Below are 24,775 nucleotides of genomic sequence, written 5' to 3' on the forward strand. Positions count from 1 at the left end.
GGCCAGGTGAGGAAACTCCAACCGTGGAAAGGACATTCCAGGGAGGTAGTGCTGAGATAGGGGGGAAGAAAGAGACACGTTTGGGGGGCCGGTGGCTCTGGAATGAAGCGCTACACTCAAGGCTAGGAATGGTTACTGAATGCACATACACACATACCATTCTCACAGCCCAGGTGCTGCGTCTTAGAGCGTGTGAGTGTGTGTGTGTCTGTGTGTGCGCGCGCACGCACGTCTCTATCTCTTTCTCTGACTTGTCCTTATCTCTTGTCTCTCCATAGCTCTGTGTCTCGCTGTCTCTGTGCATTTCCATGTCTCAAATATGTGTGTGTTTCAATCTCTCTCTCTGCCTCTTTCCATTTACTCCTCTCCATCAGTCTAAGCCTGCCCATCTTTTTGTCTGCCTCTCTGTATCTCTGTTCTTCTCTGTCTCTCTGTCTCAGTCTCTCTGTATCCAGGGATTCTCGTTCCCAGCAGCGCCAGGGCGACTCCATGGGAGGTGGGGCCGGGGCGCGTCTTTGAGAGAAGGGGCGGGTGCCTACGCCTTTAAGCACGGGTGCGCGCGGAGCCTGCGCCTTTAAGCGCGGGTGCGCGCGCGGCCCTGGTTTCCCGGCGAGGAGGCCGCGGGAGCGCCTGTACCCGGCCCGCCAGCCCGGCCCCCGCCTCGGCCCCGGCGGGGGAGGGGTCTCTGAGCGCGGCCCCTCCCCCCTGCGCCCCCGCCTGCGCTGCGGTGCCCCCATCCCGCGTGTCCCAGTCTGTCTGTCCGTCCCTCCGCTCCCAGGCCTCGCCCCACCCGGCCCTGGGGCTGCCCGGTTGCCCCCCTCCCCAGCGCAGCCGGTCCCCTCCCTCCCAGTCAGCCTCCGCCGCAGCCCAGGAAGCCAGCCGGGACGCCGCCGCCCCGGACCCCGCGCCCTAACCTCCACCTCGGGGGCCTGCACCCCGAGATTGAATCGGGAATTCCGGAAACCCGAGCCTGGAACCCTGATCTGGGACCAGCACCCCGAGATCCGGCCGTGGAACCCCAAGATCTGGAGCCTGAACCCCAATATATGGGGCTGGAATCTCAACATCGGTCACTGGGACCTCAATATTTGGAGCCGGAACCCCACAATTTGGAACACAGACCCCAATATTTGGAGCAGAACCCCAAGATTTGACATCTAAAACCTCAAGCCTGGAGCTGAACTCTGAATTCTGGGCCTGGGACCTTGAAATCTGGGACTGGATTTCCAGTACTGTACCCTGGAACCCACTCTTGGGGACCTGAACCCTGGGATTCAGGCCTCAAATTCCAAGATCTGGACTGTGGGATTCCAAAGGGCCTGAACCCGAGTTTGGGCCTGAAGTCCTTGCTGCAGACCTGAATGCTTAAATCTGGGGCTTGAGACCTCCCAATCTTGACTCAGCACCCCAATATCTGAATGCAGAACTCTGGGATCGGATCTCAGACTCTAAACCCCACCATCTGGCTGCTTAGCATCCCAAGACTGGACCTGAGAGACCCTGACCCTGAACAACCCAAACTGGACCCCTAAAACTGGACCCTAGAGGCCCAATATTTAGGTGTCTGGAACCCCGAGTATTAAGGTCTGGAGACTCCGTTGCCACAGATTTGAGCCGAGTCAGGACACAGTCCCTCTACAGAAGCCTTGGGGACAGGAAAGGCATGACCAGATGCTCCCTCCAGAACCCTGACCTCTGACTCCCCTGGAGCTAGAACTCTGCTCCCTGGGGCTGCTTCTAGCTCAGGTAAGGCTGCTGAAACCTCAAGGTGGGGAGGGGCTGGGAGGAGCATTGTGGCTTCGGGTTACAGTACCAGGTACCCTTTGGCACTCTTGAGGTTTCTCCAGAAAAAAAAGACATTCCCCCATGGGTCTGCCTTCAGCTCCTGCTCTGCTCCAAACACCCTCTGGACACTGGCCAGCCCTGCCCCTCTCTGACCTCGCCTGCCCCAGTTGATGGGACCTCCAGGTCTCTGACCCCTGCAACCCTTACAGCCTCTTGCTGTCTATCCTGTCCGACCGTCTCCACCACCTCTCTTGTCTACCACTCCTCTCTCTGGTCTCCTTTCTCCACCTGTCCTCTCAATGGCCATCTCTGTTCCCTTTTTCTCTCCCTGATCATCTTTGTGACACCCCTGTCCACAGGTCCTCTCTCCAGTCACCTCTGCCTGCTGCTTCTCAGTGACCATCGCTGATATCTGTGTCCACTGTGCCACTCTCTAATCATCATTCACCAGCTCTCTTGCTCTTTCTCCACCCCTGAATCTAAGCCTGGGTCTGTGACCGTCCCCATCCATCTTTGACATTGCTGTCCACCACTCTTCTCTCCAGCAGCCTCTGTCCATCTCTCCTCTCTAGCTTCCTCTGGCCACCTTTCCCTTTCTCTGGCCATCTCTCCCACTGCTCTTGCCCTCCTCCCACCCCTGACCCTAACTCCCAGTCTGCAACCGTCTGACCATCTCTGGCCACCTCTCCTCTCTCTCTCACTCACCGATGCCCTCTGATCATCTCTGGCCACCTCTTCTCTCTGTCTCACTCACTGATGCCCTCTGATCATCTCTGGCCACCTCTTCTCTCTCTCTCACTCACTGCTGCCCCCTTGATCATCTCTGGCCACCTCTTCTCTCTGTCTCACTCACCGATGCCCTCTGATCATCTCTGGCCACCTCTTCTCTCTGTCTCACTCACTGCTGCCCCCTTGATCATCTCTGGCCACCTCTTTTCTCTCTCTCACTCACCGATGCCCTCTGATCATCTCTGGCCACCTCTTCTCTCTGTCTCACTCACTGATGCCCTCTGATCATCTCTGGCCACCTCTTCTCTCTCTCTCACTCACTGCTGCCCCCTTGATCATCTCTGGCCACCTCTCCTCTCTCTCGCTCGCTGATGCCCTCTGATCATCTCGAACATGTCTGCTGCCTTTCCTCTCTCCGATGACCTCTCCCCGCACCATCCTCCTGAGCAGCTGTCCTGGGCTCCCACTGACTCTGCCATGTCTGTCCTTTTCCTCCTCTCTGACCACCTTGCTGGCTTTGGGCCGTTTCTGACCACGTGTCTCTGACATGGTCATCTCCGCCAGATCTGAGTCCAACCCATGCCCTCCCTTCTCTTTGTCCACCGCTCATCTTCCTGACCATCTGTAACCCCTTCTCTTCTCCAGTCATATCTGACCACTTCTGATCATTGTTGCCACCCTGGCTGCCCCGTCTCCCCATGGCCAGCTTTGACCATCTCTGACCACATCTAAAGCCCTCTGGTTTTCCTGCCACTCACCCAGACCAGCTGTCATTTCTCTGACCATTTCTTTTTTCTTTTGGAGAGACAGAGTTACGCTCTGTTGCCCAGGCTGGAGTGTGGTGGCGCAATCATAGCTCACTGCAGCCTCAAATTCTTGGGCTCAAATCGATCCTCCCACTTCAGTGTGCCACGTAGCTAGGACCACAGGTGGGTGCCACCATGCCCAGCTAATTTTTAAAAATTTTTGTATAATAGATACACGGTCTCACTTTGTTGCCCAGGCTGGTCTTGAACTCCTGGCCTCAAGCCATCCTGCTGCCTCAGCCTCCCCAAATGCTGGGATTACATGTGTGAGCCACCGCGCCTGGCCTTCCTCTGGCTTTTGGTCACATCTGATGGTCTTTGACCAGCCCTTCTGCCCTCAGCCCACTGTGACCTTCTCTCCTGGTCTCAGACCACCCCCAGCCCCTGTGGAACCCCTCTTCTGCCCTCACGCCTCCCCTCTTCTCCACAGGACACCCCTGCCCGCGATGGCCATCCTCCCATTGCTCCTGTGCCTGCTGCCGCTGGCCCCTGCCTCATCTCCACCCCAGTCAGCCACACCTAGCCCATGTCCCCGCCGCTGCCGCTGCCAGACACAGTCGCTGCCCCTAAGCGTGCTGTGCCCAGGGGCAGGCCTCCTGTTCGTGCCACCCTCGCTGGACCGCCGGGCAGCCGAGCTGCGGCTGGCAGACAACTTCATCGCCTCCGTGCGCCGCCGCGACCTGGCCAACATGACGGGCCTGCTGCATCTGAGCCTGTCGCGGAACACCATCCGCCACGTGGCTGCCGGCGCCTTCGCCGACCTGCGGGCCCTGCGTGCCCTGCACCTGGATGGCAACCGGCTGACCTCACTGGGTGAGGGCCAGCTGCGCGGCCTGGTCAACTTGCGCCACCTCATCCTCAGCAACAACCAGCTGGCGGCGCTGGCGGCCGGCGCCCTGGATGATTGTGCCGAGACGCTGGAGGACCTTGACCTCTCCTACAACAACCTCGAGCAGCTGCCCTGGGAGGCCCTGGGCCGCCTGGGCAATGTCAACACGTTGGGCCTTGACCACAACCTGCTGGCTTCTGTGCCCGCCGGCGCCTTTTCCCGCCTGCACAAGCTGGCCCGGCTGGACATGACCTCCAACCGCCTGACCACAATCCCACCTGACCCACTCTTCTCCCGCCTGCCCCTGCTCGCCAGGCCCCGGGGCTCACCCGCCTCTGCCCTGGTGCTGGCCTTTGGCGGGAACCCCCTGCACTGCAACTGCGAGCTGGTGTGGCTGCGTCGCCTGGCGCGGGAGGACGACCTTGAGGCCTGCGCGTCCCCACCTGCTCTGGGCGGCCGCTACTTCTGGGCAGTGGGCGAGGAGGAGTTTGTCTGCGAGCCGCCCGTGGTGACTCACCGCTCGCCGCCTCTGGCTGTGCCCGCAGGTCGGCCAGCTGCCCTGCGCTGCCGGGCAGTGGGGGACCCAGAGCCCCATGTGCGTTGGGTGTCACCCCAGGGCCGGCTGCTGGGCAACTCAAGCCGTGCCCGCGCCTTCCCCAATGGGACGCTGGAGCTGCTGGTCACCAAGCCGGGTGATGGTGGCATCTTCACCTGCATTGCGGCCAATGCAGCTGGCGAGGCCACAGCTGCTGTGGAGCTGACTGTGGGTCCCCCACCACCTCCTCAGCTAGCCAACAGCACCAGCTGTGACCCCCCGCGGGATGGGGATCCTGATGCTCTCACTCCACCCTCCGCTGCCTCTGCTTCTGCCAAGGTGGCCGACACTGGGTCCCCTACCGACCGTGGCGTCCAGGTGACTGAGCACGGGGCCACAGCTGCTCTCGTCCAGTGGCCGGATCAGCAGCCTATCCCGGGCATCCGCATGTACCAGATCCAGTACAACAGCTCAGCTGATGACATCCTCGTCTACAGGTGCAGGGTCCAGGCACTGGGGTAGCTTGCGTGGGGGAGTGAGGCAAGGGGAGGGTTGAGGGTACACCTACTAATACCCTACACCAAAGCACAACTGATAAGTGATGCTGGAAGGTTCCAAAAGAAATCAGAGAGCAAAAGTAAAAGAAATCAGGCAGCAAGGATAACAAGAATATGGCAGAAAGGGTCAATGAAATCTGACAGCAGTGATAAAAAGAAGTCAGACAAGAAGGATGAAGTAAATGAGACAGCAAATGTTAAAATATATCAGGCTACAGGGCTAAAAAAGATCAAGCAATAAGGATAAAAGAAATCAGCCTGCATGGGTAAGAAGAAATTAGGCAGCAAGAATAAACAGTAGTAGCGAACATAAAAAGGAAACCAGGCAGCGGGAGGAGAAAGTAATCAGGGCAGAAGAATAAAATGTTAATGGGCAAGGGTGGGTGGGGGAGATAAGGGAATAAAAATAAATTTAAGTTGTAAAGATAAAGAGAGAAACACCAGGTTTTCCAGATGACAGGACTAGATACTAGCTGGGCCGCAGGAAGAAAAGGAGATCAAACAGGAAAGCACAGGGAGCCCAGAAAAAATGAAATAAGCAGCTCTGTTAGAAAAAGAAATCAGGCCAGAGGTTAGAAGGAAAATTGCAGGGAGGAGGTTCGATGGAGACTGGGCTTTGGGTGTGTGTGGTGTGAACTATTCCACGTTTCAAGTTCTAATATAGTGACATCCAGATTTTTTTTTTTTTTTTTTTTTGAGACAGGGTCTCATTTTGTCGCCCAGGCTGGAGTGCAGTGGCGCATCTCGGCTCACTACAACCTCCGCTTCCCTGGTTCAAGCGATTCTTCTGCCTCAGTCTCCCGAGTAGCTGGGATTACAGGTGTGCACCACCACGCTCAGCTAATGTTTGCATTTTATTTTTAGTAGAGATGGCGTTTTGCCATGTTGGCCAGGCTGGTCTCGAAGTCCTGACCTCAGGTGATCCACCTGCCTCAGCCTCCCAAAGTGCTGGGATTACAGGTGTGAACCACCGCACTCAGTGTAGATTTTTTCTTTTCTTTTTTTTTTTTTTTTTATTTGAGACAGTGTCTCGCTCTGTTGCCCAGGCTAGAGTGAGTGCAGTGGCTCGATCTTGACTCACTGCAAGCTCCGGCTCCCGGGTTCACGCCATTCTCCTGCCTCAGCCTCCCAAGTAGCTGGGACAAGTAGTGGTGCCCGTCACCACGCCCGGCTAATTTTTTGTATTTTTAGTAGAGACGGGGTTTCACCATGTTAGCCAGGATGGTCTCGATCTCCTGACCTCGTGATCCGCCCACCTCGGCCTCCCAAAGTGCTAGGATTACAGGCCTGAGCCACTGAGCCCGGCAGATTTTTTATTTTCTAAATCAAATCAAACCTAGTTCAGGTTCCTTTTGCCAGGTGAACAGAAATATCCAGTTTGCCACACTTGTGGGGGATTCTCTTCTCTCTCCTGTTGTTGCAAACACAGAACCTGGGGTTTACATACTCCAAGAGGTGGCTCAGTCCAACTTGTCCCCCCAAGCTGGAGAGCACTCAGCACATCTGCGGTGACCGCATGTGGTCAGCAGTGGTGGCTGCTGACCCAGGTGCTATTGACACCTCTTACCAAAGTCCAACCTTGCATGGATGGACTGCGGCTGTGGGTGAGTCCCTGTCCTCACGGCCAGGCTGGGCCAAGGGTGCAGTCCCAAGGCTGACTGTAAAGACTGGATCTCCCCAGGGCTGAGGACTGTGCCTTGGGGACCTAGTAGTATCTGGATGTCCTTTCCCTCCCTTGGGGCCAACACCTCAAGAAAAGGCCACTTGATTTCCATTTCAGTCCTGACAACCCACTGAGCTCATTCTACTCCCTTTCTCAGACATGACTCGGAAGATTCCACGGAATTCCTGCCCCTGACAATCACACAAGTCGGCTGGGCATGGTGGCTCACGCCTGTAATCCCAGCACTTTGGGAGGCCGAGGGGGGTGGATCACCGGTTCAGGAGTTTGAGACCATCCTGGCTAACACAGTGAAACCTCATGTCTACTAAAAATACAAAAAGTTAGCCGAGTGTGGTGGCACGCGCCTGTAGTCCCAGCTACTCAGGAGGCTGAGGCAGGAGAATTGCTTGAACCTGGGAGGCGGAGGTTGCAGTGAGCCGACACTGCGCCACTGCACTCCAGCCTGGGTGACAGAGTGAGACTCCATCTCAAAAAAAAAAAAAAGTCACACAAGTCCTGGCCACCTTGCCAGGTGGGGAATGGGATGAATGCTGTTCTAGACAGTCACCCTGCCCCAGGCGGCCACGGAGTTCCCTGTACCTCTCATTAGAATAGCCTAGGAATAAAACAGGTGATAAGACCAGTCAACTCTCCAACAGCATGCCTAACTACAAAAGAAACTATAGTGAAATTGGGTGGTAAGGATTAAAAGGAAACAAGAAAGAAAAAGATAAATAGAAACCACCCAACAGAGATAAAAGAGAAGCAGGTGACAGAGCTGGAAAAAAATAAGTCAACGGGGAGATAAAGAAAGCAGTAGTGACGGAGACACATTAGTTTAATGAAAAGGGAATCAGATGACAGGACTCATTAGAAAACAGGCTATCGATAGTCATAATAATAGGGCAGTAGGGCTAGGGGGACATTTATTGGCAGGTTACAAGGAAATTGGGCAACAGGGGTACAGGGAGATCAGGTGGTTTGATTGGAGAGAATCCTAGCTGTACGCTAGAGGAAAATCAGGCAGCTGGAAAAGGGAAATTTGGCATAGGCTGCAGGAAATAGGGGAACCAGAGGGAAATTGGCAAGGGTCTGGAGGAGACTGGGAGGTAAAATGTGGGGGAAATTGGATGGGGGTGGCTAGAAGACAAAAGGATTAAATTAGAGGGAAATTGGACAGGGTTAGAGCAGAATTCCGTGGCGAACTGGAGAGATGACTGGCAGTGGGGCCGGAGTGAAATCAGGCAGAGGACTGGGGCAGAATTGGGCAGGGAGGCTACAGCAGAGCTGGGCTGCAGTCTGGAGGGAAATTGAGTGGGCAGTGCAAAAGGGAAATTGGGCAGTTAGGTATAAAATGAAACCAGCAAGGTGTGGTGGTTTACGCCTGTAATCCCAACACTTAAGGAGGCCAAGGCAGGAGGCTGGACTGCCTTGAGGCCGGGAGTTTGAGACCAGCCTGGGCAATATAGCAAGAGCCCGTCTCTACAAAAAATTTTAAAATTAGCTGGGCATGGTAGTGCACGCCTGTAGTTCCAGCTACTCAGGAGGCTGAGGCAGGAGGATGGCTTGAGTCCAGGAATTAGAGGCTGCAGTGAGCCGTGATCATGCCACTGCACTCCAGCTTGGGCAACAGAGCAAGACCCTGTCTCTAAGAAAACAGAAAGAAAAAAAGAAAAGAAACAGGATGGATCGGAAGAACTCACGTGGTGAGCTGTTAGAGAAATTGGGTGGTGGGACTAGAGTGAAATTGGGCAGCAGGCTATGAGGACGTGTGAGAAGGTAGGCTAGAGTGAAATTGACCAACAGACTGGAGGGGTATCAGTCAGGTGGCTGAATGGGATGTCAGACTAAAGGGAATTGGGATGGTGGTGAGAGGGAGCTCATTGGGTAGAATGAAATGAAGCAGTGGACTGGTGGGAAGTCTAGCCCCGCAGGGAGTTTGGTGGGGGAAGCACAGGATGGGGGCTGGGCAGCCTGAGACCTGACCCCCACCTGCCTGCCCTGCAGGATGATCCCGGCGGACAGCCGCTCGTTCCTGCTGACGGACCTGGCGTCAGGCCGGACCTACGATCTGTGCGTACTCGCCGTGTACGAGGACAGCGCCACGGGGCTCACGGCCACACGGCCTGTGGGCTGCGCCCGCTTCTCCACCGAACCTGCGCTGCGGCCATGCGGGGCGCCGCACGCTCCCTTCCTGGGCGGCACGATGATCATTGCGCTGGGCGGCGTCATCGTGGCCTCGGTACTGGTCTTCATCTTCGTGCTGCTAATGCGCTACAAGGTGCACGGCGGCCAGCCCCCCGGCAAGGCCAAGACTCCCGCGCCTGTTAGCAGCGTTTGCTCCCAGACCAACGGCGCCCTGGGCCCCACGCCCACGCCCGCTCCGCCCGCCCCGGAGCCCGCAGCACTCAGGGCCCACACCGTGGTCCAGCTGGACTGCGAGCCCTGGGGGCCCGGCCACGAACCTGTGGGACCCTAGCCAGGCGCCCCCCCCCAAGGGTCCTCTGGCCCCACGGACAGCAGGACCCGGACACCCTGTGGGACCTGGCCTCAGACTAACCAAATTGCTCATGGTTTTTAAAACACTGATGGGGAGGGTGTCGGGGACACCAGGGCACAACAAGAAAGTCCTATTTTTCTAAGCTTGGGCCTAGACCCTTGCCCTTGTCTCTGTCTATGGGGGTTGGGGGACGGAGCAGGGGTCTGGAGCTGGGGAATGCCTCCTTTGGGGAGACACCCCCTCCCCGCCCAGTTCAGTCTGAGGACCCTGGAGGAGGCTGAGGATGGCGATCCATTCAGACAATAGATGTTCCCTGCGTGTCGGCTCTGGGCATCCCCTGGGTTGGGGGATGCTATGGTGATCCAGATAGCCCTGAGCCCTGCCGACAGGGGCCTAAAGTCAAATGGGAGACAGACACATCCCCAGACAGTGATAGCACAGAGTGACCAGGGATATGGGGATCAGGGAAGCCTGGGGGATTGTGACAGTCCAGAAGAGGTACCCTGCTCAGCCCCAGGTGTGGTCAGGGAGGGCTTCCTGGAGGAGGACACATGTGATCTGAGAATGACATATGAAGGAGATAACTGGGCAAAGAGCAGAAGGAAAGCTCTTTCAGGCAGAAGGCACAGCACAAGCAAGGTGGTGGTGTGCCCTGGGCACTGGGGGTGCTATGGTAGAGGTGAGGCAGGAGGGTTGAGCAGGGTCTAGGACTTCCAGGCTGAGGAGCTCAGACTATGGCCTGATGGTACTGGGGAGCCATGGAGGGTTGTATGCAAGGGAGGGATGGGGTCAGGTTGGGGCTTTAGGAAGATCCTTCTAGTGCTATGAGGAGGGTGGACCCAAGGGGAAGACTGAAGCTGGGAGCCCCAGGGGAAGCTGGGGCAGGGACCTGGGTGGGTGAGGACAAAGTTGGACCAGCTGGGCTAGGGAACAAGAAAAGGGAGTGGGTTGATAGAGACACTCGGGAAGCTGAGGCGGTGGGTTATGGAGCTGCGGGGCCATGGGGTGGGGTGGGAAGATGGTGGGGACTGCCCTGATATAGGACCAGGGAGGAGGAGCAGGTTTGGGAAAGATGATATGGCCAGTGGGGAACTTGGTAGATGTAGGGGGCCCTGAGGATGTCCAGGATGTGGCATTCAGGAGGCTGCAGGACCCCTGGTCTGAGGCTGAAGCTGGGAATAGAAATGAGGGCTTTGTCAGCAGAGATGGGAACTGACGCTGCTGGGGTTAAGACGGCTTCTAGTGGGGGGTGGTTCCAAGTCCCCACTATGGGACATTTTTTCTTTTTTCTTTTTTTTTTCAGAGATGGGGTCTCGCTATATTGCCCAGGCTGATCCCAAACTGGCCTCAAGTGATCCTCCCGTCTCAGCCTCCCAAAGTGCTGGGATTACAGGCGTGAGCCACTGCCCCTGGCTAGGGACTTTCCATATTTAACGGTGACGCAAAGAAAAACCTAACGAAGACTAACAGGAACAGCAGGCAGAGGGGCAGGGGGAAGAAGACCAAGCAATTCAGACCCAAGAGACTCTTGTGTTCGATGATATAAATAAAGGCTGTGGTGACCCCCCAGAGAGCAGTGTTAGGGGGTCAGTTGGGGCAGATGGCAGATTCAGCTGATTTGAGAGGAGGGGGTAAGAAAATGTAGCTAGAGGGTGCAGCCCCTGTCAACTTGTGGGCCTGGAGTCTGGGCTGATCTGGAACTTTTGGCCCCATGTCTCTGCAGGGCGGGTCCTTACTCTGTCTTGGGCTGCCCTAGGCCCCATGAGACACCAAGCCTGGAGGTTTGTAGAACCAAACCCCGGTCTAGGAGATGTTGAGCCTCCTTGGAGATCCAGGAACGGGGTTGGCAGTAAGAGGAATACCACCCTCTGAACTCAGGGCTTCACTAATGATGTCCCCAGAGGCAGGAGAGTGCAGGGAACCTGGGTCCTGTCACCTGGAAGGACCCTGGTGTGAGGGCATGGTAGAGAGAGCCCAAGACTGAACTGGCCCTTCTCATGACCTGGGGGCACATGACTGTGACCTCATGGGATGAGAAATCCTAGATTCTGCCACAGCTTTTCTGGGGGGTCTAGGCCTTGAATATGGTATGCCATGAGTCATGGGACCAGCCTGAGTCCTGGGGTATCTGGTCTGACCACACCCCACTCCCCAAGTCCCCAGCAGCATCATGAGGTCCTTCTTGTTGTTCGTTAGCCTTGGGTAGCTGAAGTCAGGTGAGGTCATCAAGAAGAGTGAGGGCACGAGTCTTGGGGAAAGGGGCCTAGGAGCAGGGGCATGGTGGCTCAAGCCTGTGGTCCCAGCTACTCGAGAGGCTAAGGTGGGAGGATCGCTTGAGCCCAGGAGTTCGAGGCTGCAGTGAGCTAGGATTGCACCACTGCACTCCAGCCTGGGCCACAGAGCGACACCCTGTCTCCAAAAAAATAGTAAAGGAGCCTAGGAAGTGAGGATACTGGGGGGCCTAGTGCTGGCTACAATTATCAGTTGCTCCCATGAGGGGGAGCCAGAGGGCACTGTTCCTAAATCCTCTTTTTTTTTTATTTTATTTATTTTTATTTTTTTTGAGACGAAGTCTCGCTCTTGTTGCCTAGGCTGGAGTGCATGGCGCGATCTCAGCTCACTGCAACCCCTGCCTCCTGGGTTCAAGCGATTCTCCTGCCTCAGCCTCTTGAGTAGCTGGGATTACAGGCACCTGCCACCACGCCCAACTAATTTTTTTATTTCTCCATGTTGGCCAGGATGGTCTTGATCTCTTGACCTCGTGATCCGCCTGCCTCAGCCTCCCAACGTGCTGGGATTACAGGCGTGAGCCACCGCGCCCGGCCCTAAACCTTCAATGTGAGCAATATTTTTTTTTTTTTTTTTGAGACGGAGTCTCACTCTGTCACCCAGGCTGGAGTGCAGTGGCGCGATCTGGGCTCACTGCAAGCTCCACCTCCCGGGTTCGTGCCATTCTCCTGCCTCAGCCTCTCCAAGTAGCTGGGACTACAGGCGCCCGCCACCACGCCCGGCTAATTTTTTGTATTTTTAGTAGAGCCGGGGTTTCACCGTGGTCTCGATCTCCTGACCTCGTGATCCGCCCGCCTCGGCCTCCCAAAGTGCTGGGATTACAAGCGTGAGCCACCGCGCCCGGCTCACATTTTTAAATGTGAGCAATCCTTGCCGTGTGCAGTGTGCTGGGGATTCATTGCAGAACAAATACAGCACAGGTGCTGCCTTCACGGGGCTCACCATTTGGTGGGAACACAAATGTTTTCTGAGTTTTTTTTTTTTTTTTTTTTTTTTTTTTAAGACACAGTCTCGATGTCGCCCAGGCTGTAGTGCAGTAGTGCAATCATGGCTCACTGCAGCCTCCACCTCCCAGGCTCAAGTGATCCTCCCACCTCAGCCTCCCAAGTAGCTGGGATTACAGGCATGTGCCACCACACCCAGCTAATTTTTGTATTTTTGTAGAGATGGGGGTCTCACTGTGTTCCCATACTGGTCTTGAACTCCTGACCTCAAGTGGTCCTCCCGCCTTGGCCTCCCACAGTGCTGGGATTACAGATCTGACCATAGATGTTAAATAATCACACCAGCAAGTGTAAGCATCTGCAGTGACCAAGGGGCGCCATGCAGGAGACACAGAAGTGCTCGACCCTGTAACCAGGGGCCCTGACCCAACAAGAGAGATTGAGGAAGGCTTCCTGGAGGAGGGGAGGCCTGGCGGAGACCTGAAGGATGTGCAGGTTGGAGTTAACCACAAAAGGAGTGGGAAGGGTATTCCGTGCAAATGGAACAGCCTGTGCTGAGGGAAGCATGAGTGAAAGAGCCGAGGCCAGGGGGCTGAAGTAGGGGAGAGAAGGGAAGGAAGAGAGTGATCTTGGGTTGAGGCTGGAAAGCAGGAAGGGAGCCGATGGCGCAGGACCCCATAGGCTGCTGGGAGGAGTCTGGACTGTCCTCTAAGTGGCATGAGAAGCCGTTGAAGGGTTTTTTGTTTTTGTTTGTTTGTTTGTTTTGAGACGGAGTCTCGCTGTCGCCCAGGCTGGAGTGCAGTGGCACAATCTTGGCTCATTGCAACCTCTGCTACTTGGGTTCAAGTAATTCTCCTGCCTCAGCTTCCCGAGTAGCTGAGATTACAGGTGCCCCGCCATGACGCACAGCTAATTTTTGTATTTTTGGTAGAGACTGCTTCACCATGTTGGCCAGGCTGGTCTCGAACTCCTGACCTCGTGATCTCCCTGCCTCGGCCTCTCAAAGTGTTGGGATTACAGGTGGCGTGAGCCACCCCGACTGGCCCATTGAAGGGTTTTGAGGTCTAATGAGAGTAGCAGTCCCTGATCTCAAGGAGGCTCTGGGGGGAGGAGGATACTGCAATAGTCCAAGCAAAAGGGCGATCTGGACCAAGTTAGGGCCTGAAGTGGTTGAAGAGAGATTTGAGATGACCTTACTAGAGGCTTCCGCCTCCCACCCAGCAGACAGTGTGCCCTACTCTGCAGCTACCCAGTTCTCCAGCAAGATTGCAGAGACGGGAAGAAGAGTTGTAAGACACTGGGCTTTGATATTCATGGCTCCACCCCTTAGATGGGGGAGGGACTTCTGTGTAGCATGGGAATGACGGACCTTTTCCAGGCTCAAGTAGCAGGCAGACATTGGATGGAGGCTGAGAGGCAGTCGCCGTGGGTGGTCAGGGGGAATGTGGACACAGGAAATGCAGGGCTGGAAGGGGGACACACACTTGGTAGTAGCTTATTACAAATTTGGAAGCAGGAAGGATGGGAGGAGGGCAGGCTGGTCTCTCTAGCATGGGTCCCCCATGTTCCCCCACAGCGTGCCTGGACCACCCCCACCCGCCTGCAGAAACACACAATCACATGTGTCTAGGATTTAAAGTTAAAATTTTGCTTGTCAGCCAGGCACAGTGGCTCATGCCTGTAATCCCAGTGCTTTGAGAGGCCACCCTCAGGGAGGATTGCTTGAGCCCAGGAGTTCAAGACCAGCCTGTTTTCAATTCTGTGGACCTCTGAGGCACACTTCACTCTCCCCAGCCCTTTGGATAAAACAGCAGTTCCTTAGGAACTTTAACTTCCCCCAAAATGCTGTGGCCTCCCAGGCAACATAGCCATACCCCATCTCTACAAATAATAGTAATAATAATTAGCTTGTCCAACTGCCCAGCTAAGTCCATCAATTTCCTGAGCTCAGGGAGTACGACGACTACTGCTGTCAATTCCTCATCAATTCCTCATCTGCCTTTGGCCCCGCACATTTTTTAGACCAAAGCTCCAGCTGCTGGAGCATTTTCTTGATGTGACTGTAGTCCCGATACTAGGATTCTGCCCTGTCTGTGTACTGCCAGGTCCAACCCATGTGTCTTGGGGTGGCTAAATCTGACAAAGGCCCTGAGTGTCTGGGGACATCTGTGATCTCCTGCAAGGCTGAGGCTAATGCCATGCTTTTGTAGCTCTTTGCATGGGCACATATGTGAGAGAATCAGATAAAAGGTGTTCCCAAAAAGGATGTTTCTGTTTAGGGTGGAACCTGGGCCTGCCTCCTGCCTTTGGGTCCTCCCTGATGGCTGTACCCTCTCATACCTCACAAAAGCAAGGATAGGTATCAGTGCTTCCTGTTGTCCTGACCTGTGCGGAGTGACGCTGGGAACATTGTGGTGACCAACACAGCCCTCGCCCTTGCCCTCAGAGTTCTAGTTCAAGGCTGGGAGCAGTGGCTTGCGCCTGTAATCTCAACACTTTGGGAGGCCAAGGCAGGCGGGTCACTTGAGGTCATGAGTTCACAACCAGCCTGGCCGACATGGTGAAACCCCAACTCTACTAAAAATACAAAAATTAGCCGGGTGTGATCGCGGGCACCTATAATCCCAGCTACCTGGGAGGCTGAGGCAGGAGAATCTCTTGAACCCGGGAGGCGGAGGTTGCAGTGAGCCGAGATTGGGCCACTGTACTCTAGCCTGGGCAACAGAGCGAGACTCCGTCCCAAAACAAGCCAACAAAAAAGAGTTCTATTTCTAGTGGAGGAAATAGATAATCACCAAACAATGGCATCCCAGAGTGGTCGGGGATGGGAAAAGAACAGGCAAGAATGATCAGGGCTTTTGCAGAAGCCCAGGGGACTCCCAGAGCCAGAGGATTCTACACTTGATCTTAGCCAAAAGGCCAAGAAGCAATCTGAGGTTTCTAACTGGGCCTGGGATGGGAGGTGGGGAGACAGTCCAAGATTTCCTGAGGCAGGGCCAGCTTTATGGCAGTGTGACTGTGGGGTTGCACCATGCCCCAAACTTAGAAGGACTCTATGCTTGCTTTAATGCCCTGCTGTCACTATCTTGAATTTATTAATGATTTTTGAACAAGGGCCCCACATTTTGATTTTGCACTGTGCCCTGCAAATTATGTAGCCAGTCCTGCCTGGAGGAGCAAACACTTGAGGGATTTACAGAGAGAGCCGAGGCAGAGAGGGTCTTCCCAGGAGAGAGAGCATTGGGTACAAAAGAGAGGGCCAGGCGCAGTGGCTTATGCCTGTAATCCCAACACTTTGGGAGGCTGAAGCGGGCGAATCACCTGAGGTCAGGAGTTCGAAACCAGCCTGGCAAACATGGCAAAAACCTATCTCTACTAAAAGTACAAAAAATTACCTGGACATGGTGGCAGGAACCTGTAATCCCAGCTACTTCAGAGGCTGAGGCAGGAGAATCGCTTGAACTTGGAAGGCAGAGGTTGCAGTGAGCCCAGATCCTGCCACCGCACTCTAGCCTGGCTGACAGAGTGAGACTCCATCTCAAAAAAAGAAAAAAAAAGAAAAGAAAAGCCAGAGGAAGGGAGAGGACTGCACGCTCAAAGAATGAGCCAGAGTTCAGTGTGGCTGGAGCACCATGGGAGAAGGGCACTGTGGGGCCATGGAGGGTGAAGGGTGATAAGGTGGAGGGACAGGGTCAGGTTTGCACTTTAGAAAAATCCATCTGGCAGCTGGGCGCAGTGGCTCACACCTGTAATCCCAGCACTTTGGGAGGCCGAGACGGGCGGATCACCTGAGGTCGGGAGTTCGAGACCAGCCTCACCAACATGGAGAAACCTTGTCTCTACTAAAAACACAAAATTAGCTGGGCATGGTGGCACATACCTGTAATCCCAGCTACTCGGGAGGCTGAGGCAGGAGAATCGCTTGAACCCAGGAGGCAGAGGTTGCAGTGAGCCAAAATTGCACCATTACACTACAGCCTGGGCAACAAAAGTGAAACTCCATCCCAAAAAAAAAAAAAAGAAAGAAAGAAAGAAAGATCCATCTAGCTACCATGGGGAGGGTGGATGGGGGCACATGGCCAGGGAGAAGATGGGGGACTCGGCTGCCTGTGGGAGGGACTGGGAGTGTTGGTGATTCTGAGGAGGAGAGGCCAGCATGGGCAGGTTTACCAAACCTTAAATGCTTGAGTGATAGACATCCCAATGCCGGAGACAGGCTGGGAGACCCCAAAACCACGGAATGAACCCAGAGCCTCATTTTCACTTGCAAATTTTTACCGTGGCTGGCGGGGGATGCAGAAGGGTAGGTTATAGAATGTCACTCACTGGTAAGTACTTGAAAATCTTTTTATATGAAAACTCGCATGGATAGACTGATGGAGGTGAATGCAAAATTGGCAAGAATTTCGAGTATAAAATGTGAGATTTCAAAGGACTTTCTTCTGGGTATGTTCTGGCTTCAACTCCATAGACCCCCCGGAGCGCACTTCACTCTCCCCAGCCCTCTGGGTAAAACGGCAGTTCCTTGGGAACTTCCTCTTCAGCTTCCCCCTAAATGTTGTGGCCTCAGGGAGCTGGGAATGAGCCCTTTCCTGCCTCTCTACTCACATTCAGGGACATCGACTCCTAACACCTGTTTTTCTTCTCTGTTGGCAACCTTCATATTTCTTTTCTTTTCTTTTTTTTTTTTGAGATGAAGTCTTGCTCTGTTGTCCAAGCTGGATTGCAATGGCGAGATCTCGGCTCACCACAACCTCCGCCTCCCTGGTTCAAGTGATTCTCCTGCCTCAGCCTCCCGAGTAGGTGGGACTACAGACGTGTGCCACCACGCCTGGCTAATTTTTGTATTTTTAGTAGAGACGGGGTTTCACCATGTTGGCCAGGCTGGTCTCAAACTCCTGATCTTGTGATCCACCCACCTCAGCCTCCTAAAGTGTTGCAATTACAGGCCTGAGCCACCTCACCGGGCTACAACCTCCATATTTCCATCCTCAACCCCAGCATCTCTCCTAAGTCCAGACCTGGCTTACCTCAGCTTCCCGGATCCCTCTTCCTGGACATCCCCCAGGGCCCCTCACACCCACTGGATCCCACACCCGCCTCAGCTTCTTCCCGGACCCATGCCTCCTCCTAGGTCTTGTCTGGGAGAGCAACCCCCATTCAGCCTCCTGAATGTCCCCCACCTCCCCTTCCTCTTTGCCCCGGCCCCATCCTGGGCTAGCTCTGGCCTCACCCCTCTGGGTCCTTGCACTGGGCTCCTGGCCTCAGTCACTTCTCTGGTCCAGGATCTTCCTAAAGCCAAACCCTCCTCTGCATAGACACCCCCATGGCTCCCCAGGGTTCCTGGGACAGTCTGAGCTCCTCAGCCTCTAGCGTCCACAGCCCTTCCCACGCCATCCCTCTTCCCCAGCTCTGTTTCTAGCACATATGTTTGTTCCCCACCTCAGGCAGGAAGGAAACACTAACCACATCCTCTGCTTGTGATGAAGGAGGATCTTAAGCAAGTGACAGATGAAGCTATTGAAGGAAAGTGGGTTCTGGCTGGGCGTGGCGGCTCATGCCTGTAATCCCTGCACTTTGGGAGGCCGGGTTGGATAGATCACTTGAGGCCAGGAGTTTGAGACCAGCCTGGCCAGCATGGTGAAACTCTGTCTCTACTAAAAATACAAAAATTAGCCGGGCGTGGTGGCACGTGCCTGTGGTTCCAGCTACTCCGGAGGCTGAGGTAGGAGAATCGCTTGAACCCAGGAGGCGGAGGGTGTAGTGAGCCGAGATCGCCCCATTGCACTCCAGCCTGGGCAACAGAGTGAGACTCTGTCTCAAGAGAAAAAAAAAAGAAAGAACATGGGTTCCTTCTTGAATGCTCCCCTTATTTCCCCCACCAAGAGTAACGTTCTGGGGGAGAAGGAGGCCTGGGTGCAGCTCCTAGCATCTGGGGGAGAGGCAGTTGGAAACAGTACCCAGGGTCCCTTGCTTCTCCATTTCTGGAAATCCAGCCTGACCTCCTCTCCGAGATCCTCCTAGAAGGCTGTAGCTCCATTGTTCTCAGCTTCCGGGAAGCTGAGAGGACGTTCTGGGAAGAAGAAAGTGATGTATAGGCCATTGTTTTCCCACGAGAACCTCCGTACCCAAATCCTCCAGACCTCCACATCCGGGCACCTGGCCCTCTCCTGCCTCTGTCTCTGATCACTTCCACAATCCAGGAGCCCAGGCCTCTAGCTTCCTCCTTCCCCAAACTCAGGAGTTCAAGTCTGCAGTCCCCTCCTTCCTCAGGCACAGAAGCCCCATCTCCATTCCCCTCCGTCCTCAGAACACAGGCTCCCGGCCCCCTTCCTAGGATCCTCAAGTTCAAAAGAGACTGAAAACCTCTCTCGGCCAGGTGCGGTGGCTCACGCCTGTAATCCCAGCACTTTGGGAGGCTGAGGCAGGCAGATCATGAGGTCAGGAGATTGAGACCATCCTGGCTAACTCGGTGAAACCCTGTCTCTACTAAAAATACAAAAAAATTAGCCGGGCGTGGTGACGGGCGCCTGTAGTCCCAGCTACTCCGGAGGCTGAGGCAGGAGAATGGCGTGAACCCCAGAGGCTGAGCTTGCAGTGAGCAGAGATCGCGCCACTGCACTCCAGCCTGGGCGACAGAGCGAGACTCTGTCTCAAAAAAAAAAAAAACTTATCTCTCAGCAGGCTCAGGAGTCCTGCCCCTCCCCTCACTGGCCCAGCCGCCTCTTTTCTAATTTATTTATTTTTTGTTTTTCAGAGAGTCTCGTCTATCACCAGGTGAGTGCATGGGGATCTCAGTCATTCACGCCATTCTCCTGCCTCAGCCTCTCCGAGTAGCTGGGACTACAGGCGCCCGCCACCACGCCCGGCTAATTTTTTGTATTTTTTAGTAGAGATGGGGTTTCACCGTGGTCTCGATCTCCTGACCTCATGATCCGCCCGCCTCGGCCTCCCAGAGTGCTGGGATTACAAGCGTGAGCCACCGCGCCCGGCCCTATTTTTTGTTTTTCTTGAGGCAGAGTCTCGCTCTGTCACCCAGGCTGGAGTGCAGTGGCACAATCTCAGTTCACTGCAACCTCTGCCAGGTTCAAGCAATTCTCCTGCCTCAGCCTTCCTAGTAGCTGGAACTACAGGCACCTGCTACCACGCCCGGCTAATTTTTTTGTATTTTTAGTGGAGACGGGGTTTCACCATCTTAGCCAGGATGGTCTCGATCTCCTGACCTCGTGATCCACCCGCCTCGGCCTCCCAAAGTGCTAGGATTACAGGCGTGAGCCACCACGCCTGGCATTACTTTTTTATTTTTAGAGACTGGGCCTCACTCTGTCACCCAGGCCAGAGTCCAGTGGCACCATCTCAGTTCACTGCAGCCTTGATCTCCCTGGGTCAAGCGATCCTCCCACCTCAGCCTCCTGAGTAGCCGGGACCACAGGTGTGTGCCATCACACCCGGCTGTGCCCCTCTTGTCTTAGGATGGTCTTCAGGTCTCAGCTTCTCCACCTTGCGCCTTCAATCCTGTCTGAGAAACTTAGATCCCTCACTCTCTCCAAATACAAACACTTCCTCAATATTCAAAGGGCTTCTTCCGATGCTGGGCGCGGTGGCTCATGCCTGTAATCACAGCACTTTGGAAGGCTGAGGAGGGTGGATCACCTGAAGTCAGGAGTTCGAGACTAGCCTGGCCAACATGTGAAACCCCGTCTCTACTAAAAATACAAATATTAGCTGGGCATGGTGGCACCTGCCTGTAGTCTCAGCTACTTGGAAAGCTGAGGCAGGAGAATTGCTTGAACCCGGGAGGCAGAGGTTGCAGTGAGCCGAGATTTCGCCACTGAACTCCAGCCTGGGCAACAGAGCGAGATTCCATCTCAAAAAAAAAAAAAAAAAAAAAGGTCCAGGCGCGGTGGCTCGCACCTGTATTCCTAGCACTTTGGGAGGCCGAGGCGGGCGGATCACCTGAGGTCAGGAGTTCGAGACCAGCCTGACCAATATGGAGAAACCCCATCTCTACTAAAAATACAATTAGCCAGGCGTCGTGGTGCATGCCTGTAATTCCAGCTACTCAGGAGGCTGAGGCAGGAGAATCGTTTGAACCCGGGAGGCAGAGGTTGGGGTGAGCTGAGATTGCACCATTGCACACTCCAGCCTGGTCAACAAGAGCGAAACTCCACCTAAAAAAAAAAAAAAAAAAGCTTTCCTGTAATAAATTACTTTCTTGTTTGTCTTTGGTCTTTTTTTTTTTTCACCTTTATTGAGATACAATTCTATGGATTTGAGTATATTCAGAGTCATGCAACCTAACACCACAAGCTAACTGCAGGATATTTTCATCACCCTGAAAAGAAACCCTACACCCATTAACAGTTAATCCATTCCACCTACAGCCAGCCTAGGCAACCGCTAATCTTTCTGCCTATTCTGGACACTTCATATGAATGGAATCATCATGTGATCTTTTGTGACTGGCTTCTTCCACTTAACGTTTTCAAGGTTTATCCATGTTTAGCATACATCAGTATATCAGTCCTTCCTTCTTTTCACTGCCAAATAATGGTTATGGGCCTAGGGGTAGAATTGCTAAATCACGCAGCAGCTGTGTTTCATCTGTTGAGGAACTGACAGTCTGTTTCCTGAAGTGGCTGCACCATTTTACATTCCCACCAACAATGTATGAGGGTTCCAATTGCTGCACATCTTCACCAACACTTGTTATTATTTCTCCTTTTAATTACAGCCATTCTAGTGAATGTGAAGTGATATCTCATAGTTTTTTTGTTTGTTTGTTTGTTGTTGTTTTTTGGAGACAGAGTCTCACTCTGTCATCCAGGCTGGAGTGCAGTAGGCACAATCACAGCTCACTGCAACCTCCGCTTCCTGGGTTCAAGTGATTCTCCTGCCTCAGCCTCCCGAGTAGCTGAGGCTACAAGCATGCACCACCACACCTGGTTAATTTTTGCATTTTTGGTAGAGATGAGGTTTCACCATGTTGGCCAGGCTGGTCTCTAACTCCTGACCTCAATTGATCCACCTACCTTGGCCTCCTAAAGTACTGGGATTACAAGCGTGAGCCATTGTTCCCGGCCTCATAGTAGTTTTGATTTACACTTCCCTAATGATTGTGACCAGCATCTTTTCATGTGCGAACTGGCCATTTGTTAGTGGTTTTTGCTTCTTTTAAAAACTGCTGAGCCATCTATAAACATTTTCAAAATGCAGGGTATGTTTTTCAGTGTTAAGGCAACTGTTTTGATGTGTTTTCCTTTGCTCTCTATCACCAAATACTGTACATACAAATAGTAAGACTGGGCTTTGTGTTGTCCATTGTTAATCCTAAATGCAACAAAACACATGGAGACTTTGAAAATCCTTCAGAATAATGCTATAGTTAAGATTTTGCTAAAGCAAGTGTTTTCTCTAACTCCTTGAGCTGCATATTGCCTTGAGTAATCATCATCCGAATTGTATCCTCTTTGGTGGCACTTTTTTTTTTTTTTTTGAGATGGAGTCTCACTCTGTCACCCAGGCTGGAGTGCAGTGGCATGATCTTGGCTCACTGCAAGCTCTGCCTCCTGGGTTCACGCCATTCTCCTGCCTCAGCCTCCTGAGTAGCTGGGACTACAGGCGTCCACCACCACACCCGACTAATTTTTTGTAGTTTTAGTAGAGACGGGATTTCACCGTGTTAGCCAGGATGGTCTTGATCTTCTGACCTCGTGATCCGCCTGCCTCGGCCTCCCAAAGTGCTGGGATTACAGGTGTGAGCCACTGCGCCCGGCCACTGCCTAGTGGCACTTTTGTTTCTTTTGAATTCTTCCCTTGCCCAATCCTTTAGGTATTTGCGATCAGAATCATTTGGAACTTGCTGAATTGTTTGGAAAATCCTTCTGTAGAGGAGAAGAACTTGTTGCCTTCTGATGAACTGTTTTAACATTAGTGTTGCTGGGGGTAAGTGGGAAGCGGCCATGTGTGCCAGCGGTCCGCCAGAGCCTCAGCTGGTCTTTTTCCTTCTCTCTCTCTCTCCATTCCTTACCCTGTATGTCCCTCTCCCCTCGTCCATCTCTTCATCTCACCATAACCCCTTTTTTTTTTGAAACGGAGTTTCGCTCAGGCTGGAGTGCAATGGCGTGATCTCAGCTCACTGCAACCTCCACCTCCCCGGTTCAAGCAATTCTCCTGCCTCACCCTCCAGAGTAGCTGGAGTAGCTGGGATTACAGGCGCACGCCACCACGCCTGGCTAATTTTTGTGTCCTTAGTAGAGATGGGGCTTTACCATGTTGGCCAGGCTGGTCTCAAACTGCTGACCTCAGATGATCCACTCGCCTCGGCCTTCCTAAATGCTAGGCGTGAGCCACTATGCCTGGCCTTCACTGTAACTTTTGTGTATCTTTCCCTCTCCCACTTTTACTCTCTATGCAGATCTCTGTCCCCACCTCCCCATATCTGTCTTTCCTTTCTCTGTCCCTCCATCTGCCCTCTTTTCCCCAGCCAGCACCCCCATACTTAGGCCTCTGTATGATCAGTGGCACCAGGTCAGGCTGGAGCCAGTACTAATGAGCACATCTGTGTGCAGACCCAGGGTGGGTGCTGAGGGCCAGGCCCAGACACCTAGGACTATAAATGCCCCTGCAATGTGGCTGGCCTCAGCCCTGCTCTGGCAGGTGCCCCCCGGGCCCTGGGCTCTGAGGCCAATCCCTTCTCTCAGGTCTCCCTTGTGCCCCCTACTGCCCCTGCAGTGGGAGGCCTAGAGGGAAGGCTGGCAGGAGGAACCACACTAACCAGTCTATCTCCCTCTACCCCCAGCTGTGCCTTGGTGCCTTGGGTTTCCTATGGGGTGAGTGCCCCAGAAGGAACTCAGAAAGCTGGTGAGTTGGTCTGGATTTGCAGCAGAGTGTAGGGTAGGGAGGGGCTGGTTGCGCTGGCTCAGGTTGGGAGGCTGTCTGGCATGGCTCTGTGACAGGGGATTGGCCACAGTGGAACTTCTTGGGACAGGGCCCTGGCCAGCTGGGACAAGGGGCTATTTGGGCAGACTGTGTGCCAGGAGATTGGCAAAACTAGTTCTGAGGAGGCTGGGCAGGCCTTTTGGGGACAGATGGTGCAAAAGAAGCAAGTTTAAGCTAATATTGATATAGCTGACTTCATGCCATGGCTTTGACATCAAGCTCGCCATCGTTCTGTGAAGTGTGCACCAATACCCCCTTTACAGACACAGCAGCTGAAGCCCCAAGAAAGGAGGTGACTTGCCCAAGTTCACTTGGCTAGAAAGTGGCCGAGTAGGCTGGGCAAGGTGGCTCACGCCTGTAAGTAATCCCAGCACTTTGGGAGGCCAAGGTGGGAGGATCGTGTGAGCCTGGGAGACCAGCTTGGGCAACAGAGTGAGTCTCCTCTCTAAAACAGAAAAAGAAAAGGAAGGAAGGGAGGGAGAGAGGGAGGGAGAGAAGGAGGGAGAGAGAGAGGGAGAGAAAGTGGCAGAGTCAGAATTAGAATCTGACGCATTTAGCTTCCAAATCCACTGGATTATTCTTGACTGCCTCCTCTGGGCTCCTGGTTCCCTCAAGCCCGACGGACGTCTTCGTTTTATGTTTCCAGGGCTGCCGCTTCATCACGGCTTTCTCGGAAAACGGGGGCGCTGAGAAGCCCGACTTCCAGCTATATATGTCGCCACCGCCCACGGGGCCCCCGACGGCGATGCTGGTGACAGCGCTCCCTGCGTGGGCGCCACTCTCTCCGTGCGCCCCGAGCCTGCAGCCAGGCACGACGGTGTGGGTGCGCCCGCCCAGCGCAGAGGAGCTGCAGGGCTCGCGGCAGGCGGCGCTGTGTAAACAGCGACGTCGCGACCCAAGGGAGTGGAGGCGGTGAACGCACGTGGGCGCGCCTCCCGGGACACGGCGCTGGCTCTGCGGCGCTACCTGCTGGGCACCCCCTACTCGATGGTGACGCCGTCGCTGCCGCCTGGCGACCGGCACAAGGAGTTTGCGGTGGTGGCGGGCGCTGGGCCCACGCTCTTGAGGCGCCTCACGCCCTCTGAGCCTGTTCTGCCGGACCGCGTAGACCACCCTGCCCGCTGGCCCCATCTATTGAGCCTTGAAGGCTTCTAGACGCGCTGCAGTTGCAGAGAGCAGGAGACCTATCCGGCACCC

The 24,775-nt window shown here is 54.3% G+C and overlaps 2 protein-coding genes and 1 pseudogene across 2 annotated transcripts; 1 reads left to right on the forward strand and 2 right to left on the reverse strand.

Annotated features, from left to right (window-relative positions):
* Positions 1–573: 573 nt before the first annotated feature.
* LRFN3 (leucine rich repeat and fibronectin type III domain containing 3) lies at positions 574–12,223 on the forward strand. Its single transcript, XM_032170594.2, has 3 exons — positions 574–1,746; positions 3,751–5,181; positions 8,912–12,223. Exons 2-3 carry the CDS (start codon positions 3,767–3,769, stop codon positions 9,381–9,383), a joined length of 1,887 nt encoding a protein of 628 aa, XP_032026485.1. The 5' UTR covers positions 574–1,746; positions 3,751–3,766; the 3' UTR covers positions 9,384–12,223.
* Positions 12,224–15,394: 3,171 nt separating this feature from the next.
* LOC116479832 (U2 spliceosomal RNA) lies at positions 15,395–15,568 on the reverse strand (annotated as a pseudogene).
* A 6,454-nt stretch (positions 15,569–22,022) lies between these two features.
* On the reverse strand, positions 22,023–22,601 carry LOC116479698 (LYR motif-containing protein 2-like). Its single transcript, XM_032171683.1, has 2 exons — positions 22,417–22,601; positions 22,023–22,116 (listed from the first exon to the last, which is right to left on the reverse strand). Exons 1-2 carry the CDS (start codon positions 22,599–22,601, stop codon positions 22,023–22,025), a joined length of 279 nt encoding a protein of 92 aa, XP_032027574.1.
* Positions 22,602–24,775: the final 2,174 nt, after the last annotated feature.

Source organism: Hylobates moloch, unplaced genomic scaffold (assembly GCF_009828535.3).
Source record: "Hylobates moloch isolate HMO894 unplaced genomic scaffold, HMol_V3 SCAFFOLD_12, whole genome shotgun sequence".
NCBI classification, from domain to species: domain Eukaryota; kingdom Metazoa; phylum Chordata; class Mammalia; order Primates; family Hylobatidae; genus Hylobates; species Hylobates moloch.